This window comes from Amphiprion ocellaris, chromosome 1, assembly GCF_022539595.1.
Source record: "Amphiprion ocellaris isolate individual 3 ecotype Okinawa chromosome 1, ASM2253959v1, whole genome shotgun sequence".
NCBI classification, from domain to species: domain Eukaryota; kingdom Metazoa; phylum Chordata; class Actinopteri; family Pomacentridae; genus Amphiprion; species Amphiprion ocellaris.
In genome coordinates this window covers 11,801,328-11,817,086 of record NC_072766.1, presented here as the reverse complement: position 1 = coordinate 11,817,086, position 15,759 = coordinate 11,801,328, and the positions used below count along the sequence as shown (strand labels likewise).

The 15,759-nt window shown below is 36.2% G+C and overlaps 2 protein-coding genes across 3 annotated transcripts in view; one reads left to right on the top strand and one right to left on the bottom strand.

Annotated features, from left to right (window-relative positions):
- zgc:162592 (uncharacterized protein LOC561993 homolog) overlaps window positions 1–15,759 on the bottom strand; it is a 41,859-nt gene that overhangs the window by 6,861 nt on the left and 19,239 nt on the right. The window lies entirely within an intron of this gene.
- LOC111582316 (cytochrome b5) lies at window positions 189–5,664 on the top strand. 2 transcript variants are annotated; one of them, XM_023290934.3, is made up of 5 exons: window positions 189–654; window positions 1,961–2,089; window positions 3,583–3,609; window positions 3,706–3,737; window positions 4,046–5,664. In XM_023290934.3, the coding sequence occupies exons 1-5, from the start codon at window positions 454–456 to the stop codon at window positions 4,137–4,139; spliced, it is 483 nt and encodes a 160-aa protein (XP_023146702.1). In that variant the 5' UTR covers window positions 189–453; the 3' UTR covers window positions 4,140–5,664. The 2 variants fall into 2 exon arrangements, with proteins under 2 accessions (XP_023146702.1, XP_023146703.1); XM_023290935.3 differs by having other exon boundaries at window positions 190–654; window positions 4,049–5,664.

Genomic DNA, 15,759 nt, shown 5'->3' with positions numbered 1-15,759 from the left:
ATCTGTATAAAATATACGTTCTTGGGAAACACAAAAACTCGTATGCGCACCAACAGCGCACGCTTGACAACCTTGGCTAATTGCGATAGACTCGTGATCACCCGGGGGCTGATCTGATTGGCCATCGCTCCAAAATTCACAATCTGATTGGTCACTGGCTGTTTATGCGCTTGATGGTAAACTAACACAAATGTCATTGGTCTGTTTCACATGTCTGCTGATGTGCCGGTGTAGGGTGTTTCATGGTTTCGTAACACAACATTGTTTAACGTTTGAGTTGTCTTTATGTTATCACTTTCTGCGGTGTAACTAAGAGCTGTCTGAGCACTACTATTCAAACAAGGTGGACGTTTATCCAGACGAAGCTAGCTAGAGTTACATCCATACCTAGCTAACAGAAGCTAACCGCAGCTAGCTGCTAAGTCGAAACATCTTACTAGAACTAACGTTAGAATGGGTGAAGAAATTAACGACAACCTCATTACCACAGGCAGCGGCACTGCCAGTGACTCCAGCATTGAGGGAAACGGCGACGAAGTGGACGGCGGCGTAAAATATTACACTTTAGAGGATATCAGAGTACATAATATGAGTAATGACACATGGCTCATCATCCACAATAAAGTATATGATATCACAGGTTTCCTCGAAGAGGTAAGACACTTTTTGTCTGCTGGCAGCAGTTATTTTGGTTTAGATGCTCCTTTAATTTAAATTTATGCGTTAAGCATTTGGTTATATCATCTTGGCTAAGACTACTTCCTGGACCTACGCAACCGTTGTTCCGAATGTTATGTATTGACGTGTACCGTTGGCCGTCTGAGCTGCTCTCAGAGCTCACATCCTCAGTTCAAAACCTGTCTGTGTAAAATTACGATCTCGAGTTACCCCAGGGTTAAACAAGGGTGCTCCAAACGTTGTTTGCTTAGCATTTTTTCTTGCGCAAAATAGTGTAGTTGCTGAAACTTAGAACATCATGAAGAGCTGTTAACGATTAGCTAACGTTAGCTAACAAGTAGCAGCTGAATAAGTTGCTGGTCTCCGTGTTCATAACGGCTGCATTGACATGTCTGCATCACATTAAGCTGAACTGCGACGCTATTGTCAATTCACAGCATTAATTGTAACTACATCCAGTAACTTTGCATAACTGTGAGCTTGTTTTGTAGTAGTCTGATGCTTGCAACCCAGCTGTAACATTAGCAGTCCTGTACACCAAGTAACATTCATCAGAAACACCAGTAGTGGTATTCATATAGTTAAATGATTTCACTAAAATTAGTAATCCAACATGTTTAAGATTGTCAGTATCTAGGAAAGGTTCTGTATTTAAAAATGTAAAGGTATATTTACAGATCTGTTGACAAATGTATTTTTTTTTTAAAGTATTACTTGTGTCAAAATTGTCTAAAGTACTCAAAATGCTAAATGATCTTTCTCGGGCTATCTACATTTATTTTATATATACTAGTTACATAACCTGAACTACTAATATTCTTTATCATATATTTAGTACTTTTTAAATGTAAGCATTTTTTCTATAGCACCTTGATCACTCACTATTCTGCATGCAGAAATGTATGGTTCTTCTATGATAGCTTTATAGCATATAGCATATTTTTTTAGCTCCAGTACTTAACATGGAACACCTAATGACATCTTAGCTACATTTATGACTCATTTATATACAACTAAACCACAGTTGTATATAAATACAACAAAAGCACTAAAATCAAAATCCAATACTGTCAGTTGCCTCAAAAATTAGAGTAAAGTCATTGAGTCAATGTACTTAGTTACTTTCACCACTGACTGTGTTGGTGCCTTCCACTATTTGTCCTGTGTTTATTAAGTGCAGCGGAGTCATTTTAAAAGCTAAACTTAATCAAGCATTCTAAAATCATGAGGTATTGTGAATGTGAGGCTCACCACTCTGTGTGAACCCATTCTGTGATTTCAGCATCCGGGAGGTGAGGAGGTTTTGCTGGAGCAGGCAGGTGCAGATGCCACAGAGAGCTTCGAGGATGTGGGTCATTCCACAGATGCCAGAGAGATGCTCCAGCAGTACTTCATTGGGGAGCTTCACATGGTAAAAGGAAAAAAATCTTGGTTTCCTGCCTGTAGCATCTCTTCATGACGTCTGCATTCCTTTTTGAAATACTCTGGTTAAACTTCTAACAACAAATTACAATCACTGCTTAAACCTAGACTAATCAGGTCAGGGTCAAAGGATTTCTTTGAAGGAAGAGTAGGCCTTTGTTGCTTTTTGCTAGTTGCTTGGCGTCAGAAGATGTCACCATGCAATAATTTGGGTTTCACGTGTTTATTAATTAGTTCAGGGACATAAATTTGTTGGAAATTGGTTTGTTACACCTTCAGAAATGGTTGTCAAGTGAGTGTTTGTTTGGCACAGAGATGTTTTGTGTTGTTTAACTCAACTAATCTAGGCATAGTTAGTCGTTTCAAATGTCTCTGCTACACTGCATTCAGTCTAATGTTCACTTTTTGTTATTTATGGAAATAATATGGAAAATTGAGGGAATGACATGCAGCTAATTTGAGCAAAAGCAACACCACAATTTGAGATCCTTCTATTATTACAGTAGCCTCTGTGAGAGCGATTGGAAAAGAAAGTGAGCTAGAGGACAAAAAGCCCCGTATGCTCAAAACAGGCCCATAAAAGAGTGCAAATATGAGGCAACAAATTCTGTTGTATGAAACAAAAGAAACTAACATTTCTACTCAAAAGAAAATTGTCATACCTGTAGAAAACTGACGATAGATCATCAATGAATCTACTAAGCACCATTGATAAGTACTTTAAATGACCTTTACAAATGGAATAGTTACCAGAATGAATATATATATATATATATATATATATATATATATATATATATATATATATATATATATATATATATATACATACATACATACATACATACATACATACATACATACATACATACATACATATATATATACATACATACATATATATATATATACATATATATATATATATATATATATATATATATATATATATATATATATAAATATATATATATATATATATATTCTTTTTATTATTTTTTTGAGGAAAACCTGTGACATTGGCACAGTGCTCTGATCATCCCATCGACACATCATTACTGTCTATATACATTTTCATTCTTACACAGTACATATGAGATAAGTAAAGCAGTTGTTACTCTGTTTTTTATTTGTTTTTCTCTTAAAAACAAAACAAACACAATCAAAATGTACCGATAAAAATACCATTAAAGTTCCGGATTGATAAGCAGTATCGCTAAAAGTAGAAGTACCGTTAAAATCTTGTCTCAGTCGTTGAATGAAAGTGGGAGAGTCATGCTTGTGACAGTGTTTGTGATGCAGCATCAACAAGTTGGTTGGTGTCTGCACGGTGCATGCTCAAGGCTCAACATGTAGAATTGATATTATGTTGGCCAACTTCTTCAGATTTAGATTTTTTATTTTATTTCTTAAAAATTTATCAATCTGAAGTTCTAGCAGTCATCACTAGTTTACCACTAATTCTATATTATTACTTTGTAGGATGACAGAAAAAAAGAGAAGCCGAAGGTAAGTTTAATTGCCTGTTTAATCAATGTTGGGATCAGACAAAATTTTGGACTTTCCTGCAGTATCCCTTTTAATTTTGCATCCTTTTGGCTTTAGGAGGTACAAGACACAAATTCAGGAGAATCCAGGTGCGTGATGATAATGAATGTGTTTACTTTGCTGCTCACACATGATGTGATGATGACAATAAGCACCAAGAGTTAAGTTTATTCCTGTGAGTGAACATTTCTCACTGCTTTTTAGTTTAAAAAAAAAAGAAAGAAAGAAAAAACAGTCCTCATGCATTATTGACAGTTTAGATAATGCTTTTGGAAATAGAAAGTGAAAAGAAAATTGGAAATGAGGAAAAGGTGCAAGTGATTTGTTGTGTGTGAATCCTTGTGAGTATGTTTAAAAAATGTTTTTAAATGTATTATTTGATGTTATTTTTTGGCAGCAGCTCCTGGACCATGTGGTTGATACCTGCTGTTGCTGCAGCTGTTGTTGGCGTCATGTATCGCTTCTATGTGTTCGAACACAAGTCCTCTTGAGTGCTGGCATCGTGTTTTCATGTCATTCTTTTCATCTGGAGGCCTTGAAATGTTTGACCAAAACCTCCTCACTTTGAACGCACACAATTAGGAGTGTCAGCATTCTCTGCAGCAAGAGGGAGGTAGCAGTTTGGTAGAGTAACTTTTGTCCTTGTCCGTCTACACAGAGTCATAGACAGTTGGGCGAAGACTTTATTAAATTGTCTGCCTTCACTTTCTTTGTGTTTCATTGTCATTATGCCTGTTGTCATTAATGTTAAATGTTGTCTTTAACTTAAATTTTTCATATGCATTTGTGGTCTCTGGATTATCCATTTTCCTTTTCGGAAAAAGCCTGGTTTTCATACATCATCATTATATAGATCGACTAAATGGATGCACTGAAGGAATGTTAGTATGCAGAATGGGGAGATGGTTAGCAGCTATTGTTCTACGTTTTATACTGGCTTATAACTTCTGGTGCATTTTCTTAGGTTTGTTAAAGTGAGAAATGTTACTACAGAGCTCTCAGTACAAATCAGTTTTATTTCATTCACCCCTTACTGCACAGTTCTGATAGTAAACGATGCTTGATTGCATTTATCGCTTGGTTGCAAACACATAATCTCTCCAATTATGTAAATGTAGTTTTCAATCATTGTGTTTGTTCCTATTTGAATTGTGGTGTATCATATTGTATCTGATTATTTAACATAGAATGTGCTCTGATTTGTCCTGTTTTTTTTCTACAGTACTCCAGCCAGAAATCTGTGTAAATGCTCAAAATACCTGATCGCATAAATGTTTGGGGTATGTAATAAAACAGAAACATTTTATTACCCAGATGTATTCAATGACAGTAGACAACTGAATACTGTTGAAAGAGAATAAGTACTTATTTGAGCATTCTGAAATTATTCTTGTTCCTCTCTATGCCATTTGTTATTTAAACTGATGCTTTTTCATAACCATTGTTTCTTAATTTTATGTTTCGGGTGATTGATGCAGGCAGCTGTCACTGGAGGGTTCAGATTGTATTTAATGAAGTCTGCCCTGTGCTTCTTGTTAGGCTACTGTTGGTAAATTGGGGCACTTGGCAGTTGACGTTAAAGCCGTAGGAGTTGTCTTTCAGTCCACTGTTGATTCCCTTACTTCTTTAATTATTTTATTTACTGAACCTTTTTGAATTCTCTATGTTGTTGATTTGGCCTTGTTAAAATTTTTTGATTTGGGTAAGCATAACATTAAACATAACATTAAAAATTACTAAATTTCTCAAACATTATGAAATACGCATTTTATTCAACATTACTAAAGAAAAAAATAACATTCTCCAGAATTCAAAGACCATTTTAAGTCCATTTACCACCTCTCAGTTCATAGAAGTTTTTGAATAGAACTTGCTGCTATTTTTACGTGACTATGATGTTACCTACAGATGGCAAAATTTAGTTGACTTCAAAGATAAACATTTGCCATGTCTTTGCATTTAAACTGCCATTTCCTGTCATTAAAAATCTCTTTGAATAAAATGAATCTTAAAGTACGACTGACTAGTTATTGATAAACATGAATAAGTTTTTTATATATATATATATATATATATATATATATATATATATATATATATATATATATATATATATATATATATATATATATATATATATATATATATATATATAGTTTGTTACTCCGCCAAGGAACGGCGGAGTTATGTGACATTCGGTGTACTCAAAAACGGACGAACGGATTTGGATCAAGTTTTCAGGGAAAGTCAGGAATGACACAAGGACCACCTTATTAAATTTTCACAGCGATGTGGCTTATAGTCTGGATCCACGGCTTTGTTAAGGATTTCCCAGCCCCTAATATTGAAAATACGCCTTCAAAATAAAAGCATGGAGGGAACAGTTATTTTAACACTAGCAAAACAAAGTCTTGCCAAAAGTGATGAACTGATCAACAGACATTTATAAGAGTGATTTACATGCAATTCGGTATCCATACATAATGTGCACATGCAATGCACATGCCTGTGCTCAGCACAAGGTCATTTTTTATTAAATATTTCATCCGTTGGAAATGTTAGGTCAACTGAGCAGCCTTGGCGGAGTACTGCGCACTCTGATTGCATTTCTAGTAGTTTAGTATGTCATTCACAATGTGGACGAAATGTCATAGTTTAGTATGTCGTTCAAAATGTGACAAAAATGTCATAGTTTAGTATGCTGTCCAAAATGTGTAATAACATCATAGTTTAATATGTTGTCACACAAATGGTAAAAAGATGCCCAGGAAGCTCAACTGGCTGACAGGGCGACTAATAAACAGCACTGTGTCAGACTCAGATTCAATTCCAGCTCAAAGCCCTTGACTGCAGGTCTTCCCTGCTTTTCCGTCTACCTCTCTACACACCTATTGGTAAAAGGGCCCAAAAAACAACTATGAAAAAAACGTCATAGGATGTTGTCTTAAATGTGGAAAAAAAACATCATAGTATCTAGTATGTCCTCCAACAAATGGAAAAAAGGTGCCCAGGTAGCGCAACTGGTTGAGAGTGCGACTCATGAATAGGACTGTGTTAGAAATGCAGATTTGGTGCCAGGTCATTGACCTTTACTGCAGGTCCTCCCTGCTTTGCTGTCTTCCACTCGACAGATCTACTGAATAAAACCAACAAAAAGGCAGAAAAACCAACTCATAGTTTAGCATGTTGTCCAAAATATTACAAAAATTTCATAGTTTAGTATGTTGTCCAAAATGTGGAAAAAACCTCATAGTTTAGTATGTCGTACAAAATGTGGAAAAAATGTCATAGTTTAGTATGCCGTCCAAAATGTGACCAAAACGTCATAGTTTAGTCTGTCATCAAAATAAACACGTAACAAATCATTCTGTGCTATTTTTCAATGTGAGTCAGTGAGTGACCGGTGACTGGCTGCTGCAGCCAATGATGCGATTCATATACGTATTTACCATAGACTGTATATAATGGTATTTACGCAGCTAATCAACGTCAGGCGTCAATATGTGCAGCCATCGTTGTTGTCATAGATATGAATGAGTAGGTAGGACACGCCCCTTTGAGCTGCGTGCTACTGCGAGGCTAAGCTAGTGTGGGAAAAGTTTCAGTGCATTCCGTTGATGTAGACGGCGTAAAAACGGAAACAAGTATGTCGGCTCATTGTGCTGCATACAGTTACACTCTGCGTCATACGATTGAGACAAGGAAACTTGGAATGACTTTTCATAGGTAAGAATAGTTTTTGGCTCTTTTTTCATTATGAAATCTTGTTGAGAGCTTCCAGTCTATGAGAGCTAACTAGTTAGCCACTAGCAAAACACTAAGGCGAGCTAGCAGCTTGACAACCAAATACCAGACGATTAATAGTAGCTGTAGTATAGTTGTACAAGCAGTAGTAGTAATACTAAAAGTACAAGCAGCATTAGTAGTATAAACATCTGTTAGAGTCGTAGAAGTAGTATCGGCATTTGTAATAGTTTTAAAAGTTGTAGTAGCAGTGCCAGTATCAGCAACAGTAGTTAGTAGTCACATTGCTATTACTACCACCAATACTACCAATAGTAGTTCTAAAGCCTAACTCATGTATATCCAGATTACCATCTATGTTCTTCCTCCAAACCCATTTTATGATTGGGATTACAGGCAGTTCTTTAGGACTGCTCTCAAATAATTGAAATGTTACTAAACAAGGTTATACTTATATAATTAAATAGCTCTGGTCTCCAGTATATTGGCGAATTCGGTTCTTTGTACTTAATTTATTAGCATGATTTCTTTTTAATATGTTGTGTACAGACTTAATTACTTCTCTGTCTACTTTTCTTACTCCATGTAGGTTTCCCAGAGACTATGGGTTGAGGAGGAAGTGGAAGTTTGTCGGCTTAGACCTAGTGTCATTCCATCAGTGTTAAACTTCCCGGCTCATCTTGGAAGAGTACGTGCCAGAAAGACCACGACCAAGCAGCCTTGAGATCTTAGGCAGCGTCTCCCTGAGGTGGGTGTTCACGGTGTTCACAGTCAGGTCTGTGGTAATCCTGTCAAAAAACAAAACAGAAAAAAATCTAGATTATAAATCAACATGTAACCAAAGCACTCTGTGTATAACGCCATAGTATAGGATGTAGTTCAGAAAATGTCAAAGTATAGTATGCTTTACTCAAAAATAACATAGTATGGCCTGTAGTTCATAGTACAGCGTGTTGGCAAGAAAAAAAAAACATAGATTATTATGTGGCTCAAAAGGCGCAAAATGATAGGATGTTGCCTAAAATTGTCATGTATGATATGTGGTTCAAAAAATGTCATAGTGCAGTATATTGTCAAAATAGTATGTAATTCAAGAAAACATCAGAGTATAATATGTCATCTAAAAAATGCCATAGAATGATAATTTCATTGCACAAGTAAAAGCATAGTAACTTTTAAAACTGTTCGAATTTTTATATGTTGCTAAAAAAAAATTCACAGTAATATGTCAATTAAAAAAGCCTATAGTATAGCGTGTCGCCCAACAAACATCATAGTATAGCACGTCGCTCTAAAAACGTCACAGTATAGCCTTTAGTCCACAGCTGTCAGTAGGTGAGGAGCAACACAAAAACAGTCCAAACGCTGGTTTCCAGAGGATTAGACGAGAAGTTATTTGAAAGAGGAAGTTTACAACAACACAACATGTGAGGGGGTTAAAAACAAATGGGTGTTAGTAAAATAAAAATAAATCAACAGAACTAAAAGTGAACTTCATGTTGACATTGATGGGCATTCCAACCAGGAACAAAGTAAAAGATAATCAATACGAAAAAAAAACTCTTCCTGTTCACCTCTTAAAACCCAAAAACACACCGCAGTAGCACCCTAAACTAAAACTACCAATGGGTTCCCTGTTTTCCTTTCTGAACAATTCAAAAGTCCCTCTCTATCTCCCCACACATCCACCAACCACTGGAACACATCTCCAAAGTTCTGCTGGGCCAGCTCAGCTTCCCCTCAGAAGAAGTTCCTCCACCTGCCAGATGAATGAGCCTTTTGAGAGGCAGCTGGCATCGTGATTGGACTGTACTTTGGTCTGTTCCAATCCAGCTTCAGCTCCAGAGACGGCAGGCGGGACGAGTCAACGGAGGCCGGGTGGACGAAGGCATGAAGCTGAGTACAATCCAGAAAACAACAGAGGAGGAGTGCAGCGGCCCAGGACCAGAACAACCAGAGTAGCATCTTATGTCTCTTAAAAAACATCATAGTATAGCCTTTGGTATGAAAAAACACCATCATATACATCGTATATTGTACAAATAAGTCAAAGGACAGAGACATACATTGTAGAATTGTAGTAATTGTGGGCTGACTGATTTACTGATTATCAGTATTTCATTTTTTACTGATTTACAGTAATAAATACATTTAAAAATGGTGCTACTTTGGCTCTGAACCTTTATCTACCTGTGGTCGCTCTGTCTTCTGGAGTGATATGATTGGTTATACGTCACAAATAAAACTCCTTTAACTTAACATCTGTAAACAAAACAAAAATGTATCAACAAAGTTTTCTGTTAGTTTGTGTTCTTCTAAGTTTAACTCGAAGATTTTAAAAACTTTCATTTACTGCAAATGAATATCTACTCCAAATGTCTCACTAATAATCATTATCAGCCTTAAAAACCCACAAAACACCCCTCTATACTCGACCACACTTAGTACAGTCTGGTTCCCCCTTCTATAAATCTGCTTGGAATCGTCCACTTCCTGTTTGTCAAAGTGGCCTTCTACCTGGACAGGTTTTGTTGGAGCTCATGCAACAAACATTTTAGGTAACTGCACTTTAATATGGATGGATGACACTGAATTGGAGTCTGTTTTCATGAGACTGAGTTAAGATGTGTAGCTCTGTCATTAAATAGGAAATTATTTGTCAGAATTCACAGAGGAAAGTCTGAAATGTTTGCTAGGTTAGCGTCCCACATGTTCTTTGGCTCAGCTAAAGCTAACTCTCTCCAACTTCTGGATCTCTTGAGTTGCTTGTTGTTAAAATATCTTGCTAGAGGTGCTGAAGCTCAGAAAGTCTGAGATGTTTGTTCAAAATAAGCTCATTCTCAAGTCTTATCTGAACTGTCCTCTTTTGTTTGAACTTTCCCTAAACTTAGGAGTTAATGACAGAGCAGCACATCCAGACTCAGTCTCATTTATGTAGAGATTAAACTTCAGTGTCATTCACTGATGTTAAAGTGCAGTTTTTCAAATGTTTGTTGCACCAAACCAGTCCAGGTGGAAGACGATGTGAAGAGAAAGCTCCAGAGGATGAATATCACACATTTACGTTGGAAATAAATGTCCTTTAATTAGACACTGTCATGCAAAATTTGGATTTCCCTTTCATGATGTTCAAATCTTGGTTGAGTGTTTTGTTGATGGTGGTTTCTAAATTTTTTCTGACACTCGGCCCCAAAGATTAAAACCTTTTACAGCTCACAAGCGGCAACAATTCACCCATTATCAACTATCTTTCTGACTAAACTAAGATAAAAAGTGAAAAACTGCCTGATTCCTGCATCATGAATTTTAATCTTTTTGGTTTTAATGACAGTAAACTGAATATATTTGGGTTTGACATTTTATAAACCAAAACAAGAAATGAATTACTGGAGAAAACAATCAACAGATTAATGGACAAAGAAAATGTGTTTTCCAACATATATGGCTGAATTACTCCCAACATTACAAGATACATACAATTTGAATTCAATTTTATTTATATAACACCAAATACAGGTCAAATTGTCTCAAGACACTTAATTTTTATATTTTTTGTCATTTAAAATATGACAAAGTAAGAAATTTAAACCTCTTGACTAATCCAATTTATTATATGGTTTTTAAGAGACTAATCGACAACTAAAATAACTTTCTCCACTAAAACTAATAAACATGAGGTCAAATAGAAGGAAGAGTTTTAAATACTGCAGTCCCACGATGACAAGAATAAAGTTTGTCAACAAAAACTAAATCTGCTGGTGGATTCCATTAAAGTCCTAATAAATGATAATAAAGTGTGATACTAAAGGTTTGTGGTGCTAAAAATGTCAAAGTAAAGATATCAAGTTGAACATCTGGATGGAGCTTGATAAAAGTTGACCTTCTTTCGTTTCTCTGGAGCGGACTCCATGGATTTTATGGATGGTGGTTAAAGACCTGCTCTTCTAGTGGTCTTCCTTCTAGTCGCTGTAAAAAGTCAGTCCATCCTGGCCGACTTCAACACTTCTTCATGACAACTTGTTCTGCCTCCGACCTCATGGAAACTCCAGAAACTCGGGAAAACCTGTGGAGACTCGAAGAACTCGTGGAGACTCGAAGAACTCGTCGGGCGGGGGAAGGTGTGGTGGGCGGTGGGGAGAGGTGGGGGAGTAGAGGGGGGAGGCCACCACCCACCTCCCCGCCTACTCTCCGCCCTGACTCCACCCAGACTCCGCCTTGGCTCTGCCCATGTGGTCACTTCAGGAACTACGATGCCAAAGGGACGACGAATTTATTTCTTTTTATCTGATCTGTAGCTCAGTGAGTTAAGGATTTGCCTATGGAGCTGCAGGTCGCTGGTTCAAGACCAGACCCTTCTTCAATTTTTTGAAAATCCTGACAAAGACAAAGAAAGAAAAAGGCCAGTGGTGGGTCTTGAACCTGCGACCTTCCACTTGGTAGTCTGTCTTCTAACCCCCTGAGCTATTTGCTCAGATACTAATTCTTCTTTTTTTTGCGCATTTATCATCTATTTTTTGTCGTTTTCGAGTTTTTTTTTTTACTCTAGTCTCGACTCGACCGTTTTTCTCAGGAGGTTGGACTTCAGCCTTTGTGCTGGAGGGTGGAACCCTCAGTTCCAAGACTTTCCAAAGCCCCCACACCTCCCGAGTACTCAGGACCTGAGCTTTCACACAGTCTGAGGGCTGAAATTTTCAAAGTCCCACAGTAGTTCTCTGTTAGTTTGAACCTTCAGACAGTCTGAGGACTGATATCTTCTAAGTTCCTGAGTAGTTCTCTGTTAGTTTGAACCTTTCAACAGTCTCAGGGCTGAAGTTTTAAAGGTTTCTCAGTACTTCTCTGTTAGTTTGAACCTTCAGACAGTCTGAGGACTGAAATTTTAAAAGTTTCTCAGTACTTCTCTGTTAGTTTGAACTTTCTGGTTAAGAGAAGCCTTAAAACTTGTGACCATGAGTCTTGATTTCACATTTAGACCATCCATCTGAGTTCTTCTCAAACCTTCACCTGTGGGTTTTTTAGAAATCCTGAACATACTTTGATTGTCTTCACTGAACAGTAAAGTTTGTGGAGATCATAAGGTAACATTAGTTTGATAAATGCCTTCAACTACTCGTAGACTTTATCTGGAAAGCAGTTTTCTGAAATGAGTTCTTAGTAAATCTATCAACAATCAAACCAAGAACATAGAAAGAGGAAATGTTTGAAGAAACAACTTGATGTTTTCGTTTCAGACTAGAAAACGCTTTAAGACTATCTGTTTTTGCTCTTTTTGATTGTTTTATTGTCTCTTCTGTTTAATTTGATCTTCTAAAGTCTAACTGGTGTCTTTTCAAATGTTTTGTCTTTAGTTTGATTCTTCTTAAACATTTAGTTTTGCTCTTTTCTCACCTTTTATTCTTTTCTAATGTCTGATTTGATTTCCAAATGTTTTGTCTTTTTAATGTTTAATTGTTTTTTCAAATGTTTTATCAGCTTGTTTGAGTTTCTTTTTCTTTCCCAATATTTGTTTCGATTAAATCTTTAAGGTTTTTCTTTTTAAATGTTTTACCACCTTTTAATGTTTAATTTTCTTTTTAAATGCTTCATTGTATTTTCTGTGTAATTCCTATTTGAATTTTTATTGTGTTTAAGATGTAATTTTCTAATTAAACATTGAATTTTTTAATTAAATGTTTTGTCTTTTTAAAGGTTTAATAATCCAATTAAATGTTTTGCATTTTTAAAAATGTTTAATATTCTTCTTGTTTAATTGTATTTTTTAAATGTTTAATTATGGAAAATATTTTATCTGTAATTTTTAATATTTGTATTTTAAAAATTTTGTCTAATTTCATAATGACATATATTGTATCTTGTTGAATTATCTCATTCAATATTTTGTCTGTTTAATAGAGTTAAACATTAAATACAATTAAATTAAACAGACAAAATATTGAATGAATTGCTTTTTGTGATGTAGTTTATTTCTTTAATCTTCGTTTTCTGTCAAGATTTTAACCCCAACCTTAAAAATGAAATAAACCCTTAAATCACAATGAAAATACTTCTGTTGTCACAATCATGAGTTAGTCAATTATTCAGTTTATCAATTCAACTTTATTTGTTTAGCACCTTTTACACAGATGGCAAAACTAAACAAGCAAAGAGAAAAAAACTATGATTAAAACTCAAAAACATTAAAAAAAAAAAACAAACAAACAAAAAAAACATTTAACATGGTAATAAAATATGTTGTGTTCAGGGGATGGAGGGAGTTTATTGAAGTCTTCTTGGGCTCACATGGGAAATCATTTAAAATATAAACTTGATATTCAGTCTAAGGAAACTGCAGAGCGACAGAAGAACCAACAATATCTCCTGTTTTCTCCTTTAATGAGTCAACTCTTCTTGTGCTTTCAGACCAAAGAACTACAGACTCTTCACAACCTGCTCAAACTCTTGGTACAGGACCTCACCACATGGGTCAAGAAGGTTTCCATCTCATTTCTACTCTGAAGCTCACCTTCTCCTGCTCAAACTGCTGACAGATGTTTCTGCTGCTCTAAAGTCTGGTCTCCAGAACTTCCTAAAAACTCTCAAAGTCTCTTCTGCTGCAGGTTGCTTTGTAGAACTGTTCCAGAAAACCTCACTAAACCACATGGAAGAGCCTCAAGATAGTCATCCAAATGAAACCGTACAAAAACCAAACTAGTACAACCCAAATGCTAAAGTCTCCTGCAGCCTACCAGAGAACCTCTGAGAACAGAGAATCAGGACAGGAACTCTTACCTTCTGGACAACCAACGTTGGTCCACAAACAAGAATACAGAATGTGTCTGACCAAAAAACCTCTGAAGACTCACTACAGCCAAGATAAAGACACAACTCAGCTGCACCAAATCCACTAATCACTGCACACATTAGCACCATGTGCTGACTGTGGCTAAAGAACCTCATTTACCAAGACAACTATCCAGTACAAAGCCCTAAAACACACCAAGAAACACATTAAGGACGATTTTACTGCTGGAAGCTTCAAGCCAACGCCTAAAGAACAAACTAAAGCAATGAAGCCAAACCCGGTTCAGTGGTGAAGGAAGCAGAGGAAATGTTTGTCTGCAGCTAAATAAAGCAGGAAGACACTGAGCTGCTCAGGTGTTCCTGATAATACCAAGCAGCCACCTGGACAGCCAATAGGAACACAGCTTACTGGAAGTCCAGAGGGCTGGGTTAGTGAAGGAAATTTAATTTAAAGTTGAAGCAGAAAGTTAACAAAGAAAGTTGAAAACCACCTTCTGAAATCTCTGAGTTTTCACACAAAGAACACCTGAACATGTCAAACTGGCTTCATAGTAGAACCATCATTGTAAAAACGTCATAGTGAGGTGTGTTGCTCAAAAAACATTAGGACCCGGCTGTCAGGGGACAAACATGTAAGAAACGTGAGAACAGAGAGAACCCAACCAGTAGGTCACAGTTTATCATCCCCCAGTCATCTCCTGAAGTCCATATGGTGAGAGACATCAGTATCTAGTTGTTAATTTACCAGAGGATGCTTATAATCATGCTGATGTGGTCTGTACTCTACAGTATTTTAGTGACTCAATAAATGCCTAAGTTGTTTTTTTAAAATGCTTTTTAGTTTAGTTTAATAGCCTATATGTAATCAATAAATGGCCTTTGCCTGTCAAGAAAAATTCACTCAGAACTCTATTTTAACAGTACTAAATAAATCAATAAATACATTTATACACACAAAAATAAGTTAATACATTAACTGTGTTAAGATAAGATTTAGATTTTAAAAAGAAGTTTATGTTTTTGCAGAATCCAGTATTACTCACTGGTTGGTCATTACATTTTATTAGTTTGATTTCACTGTTTAAAATGATGCCACCTCTTTTCAGACAGAACCTGTGATAATAAAACAATACAAAATTTTTAGTTCCGTGTTAATAAAGCACTTAAAGCTTTAAGTATGGCTAAATGCTTTTTTCAAAATTAAATATATCACTCCTTAGGTGGTAGTGGCCCCAAGTTCAGTAAAGTTGGAAAGATATTCACAGATTCGGACTTCCAGCATCAATAACTCGTTAGATATAGGTTGTCAAAACATAAACGGTGCCTCTTTCCCATTGTTGCAAGGCAGACAATGTGCTACAAGCCCAGTTTTATCAAAAGTAGCTGTCTTTCAAGCTACAGGAATAACATTGGTGTCTATGGAGTGAACAGGGTCCGTCTGCAATTTGCAAAACCGCTGCAACAGTAAAGAGAGACAAATATTCAATAACTTCACTCTTATACATTGTAGTGTCACTAAAATCACTGCAGCCTTCAACTGGCTCCTGTTGACAAATTGTTTTAACAGAAATGTAAATGCTGTAATTTGAT

What these genes read in the sequence shown, in the direction of transcription:
- LOC111582316 (XM_023290934.3), top strand. Translation starts at nt 454, where the DNA reads ATGGGTGAAGAAATTAACGACAACCTCATTACCACAGGCAGCGGCACT. An exon ending in TCACAGGTTTCCTCGAAGAG is followed by an intron (nt 655 to 1,960) that starts GTAAGACACTTT and finishes CTGTGATTTCAG; the next exon opens with CATCCGGGAGGTGAGGAGGT. An exon ending in GAAAAAAAGAGAAGCCGAAG is followed by an intron (nt 3,610 to 3,705) that starts GTAAGTTTAATT and finishes TTTTGGCTTTAG; the next exon opens with GAGGTACAAGACACAAATTC.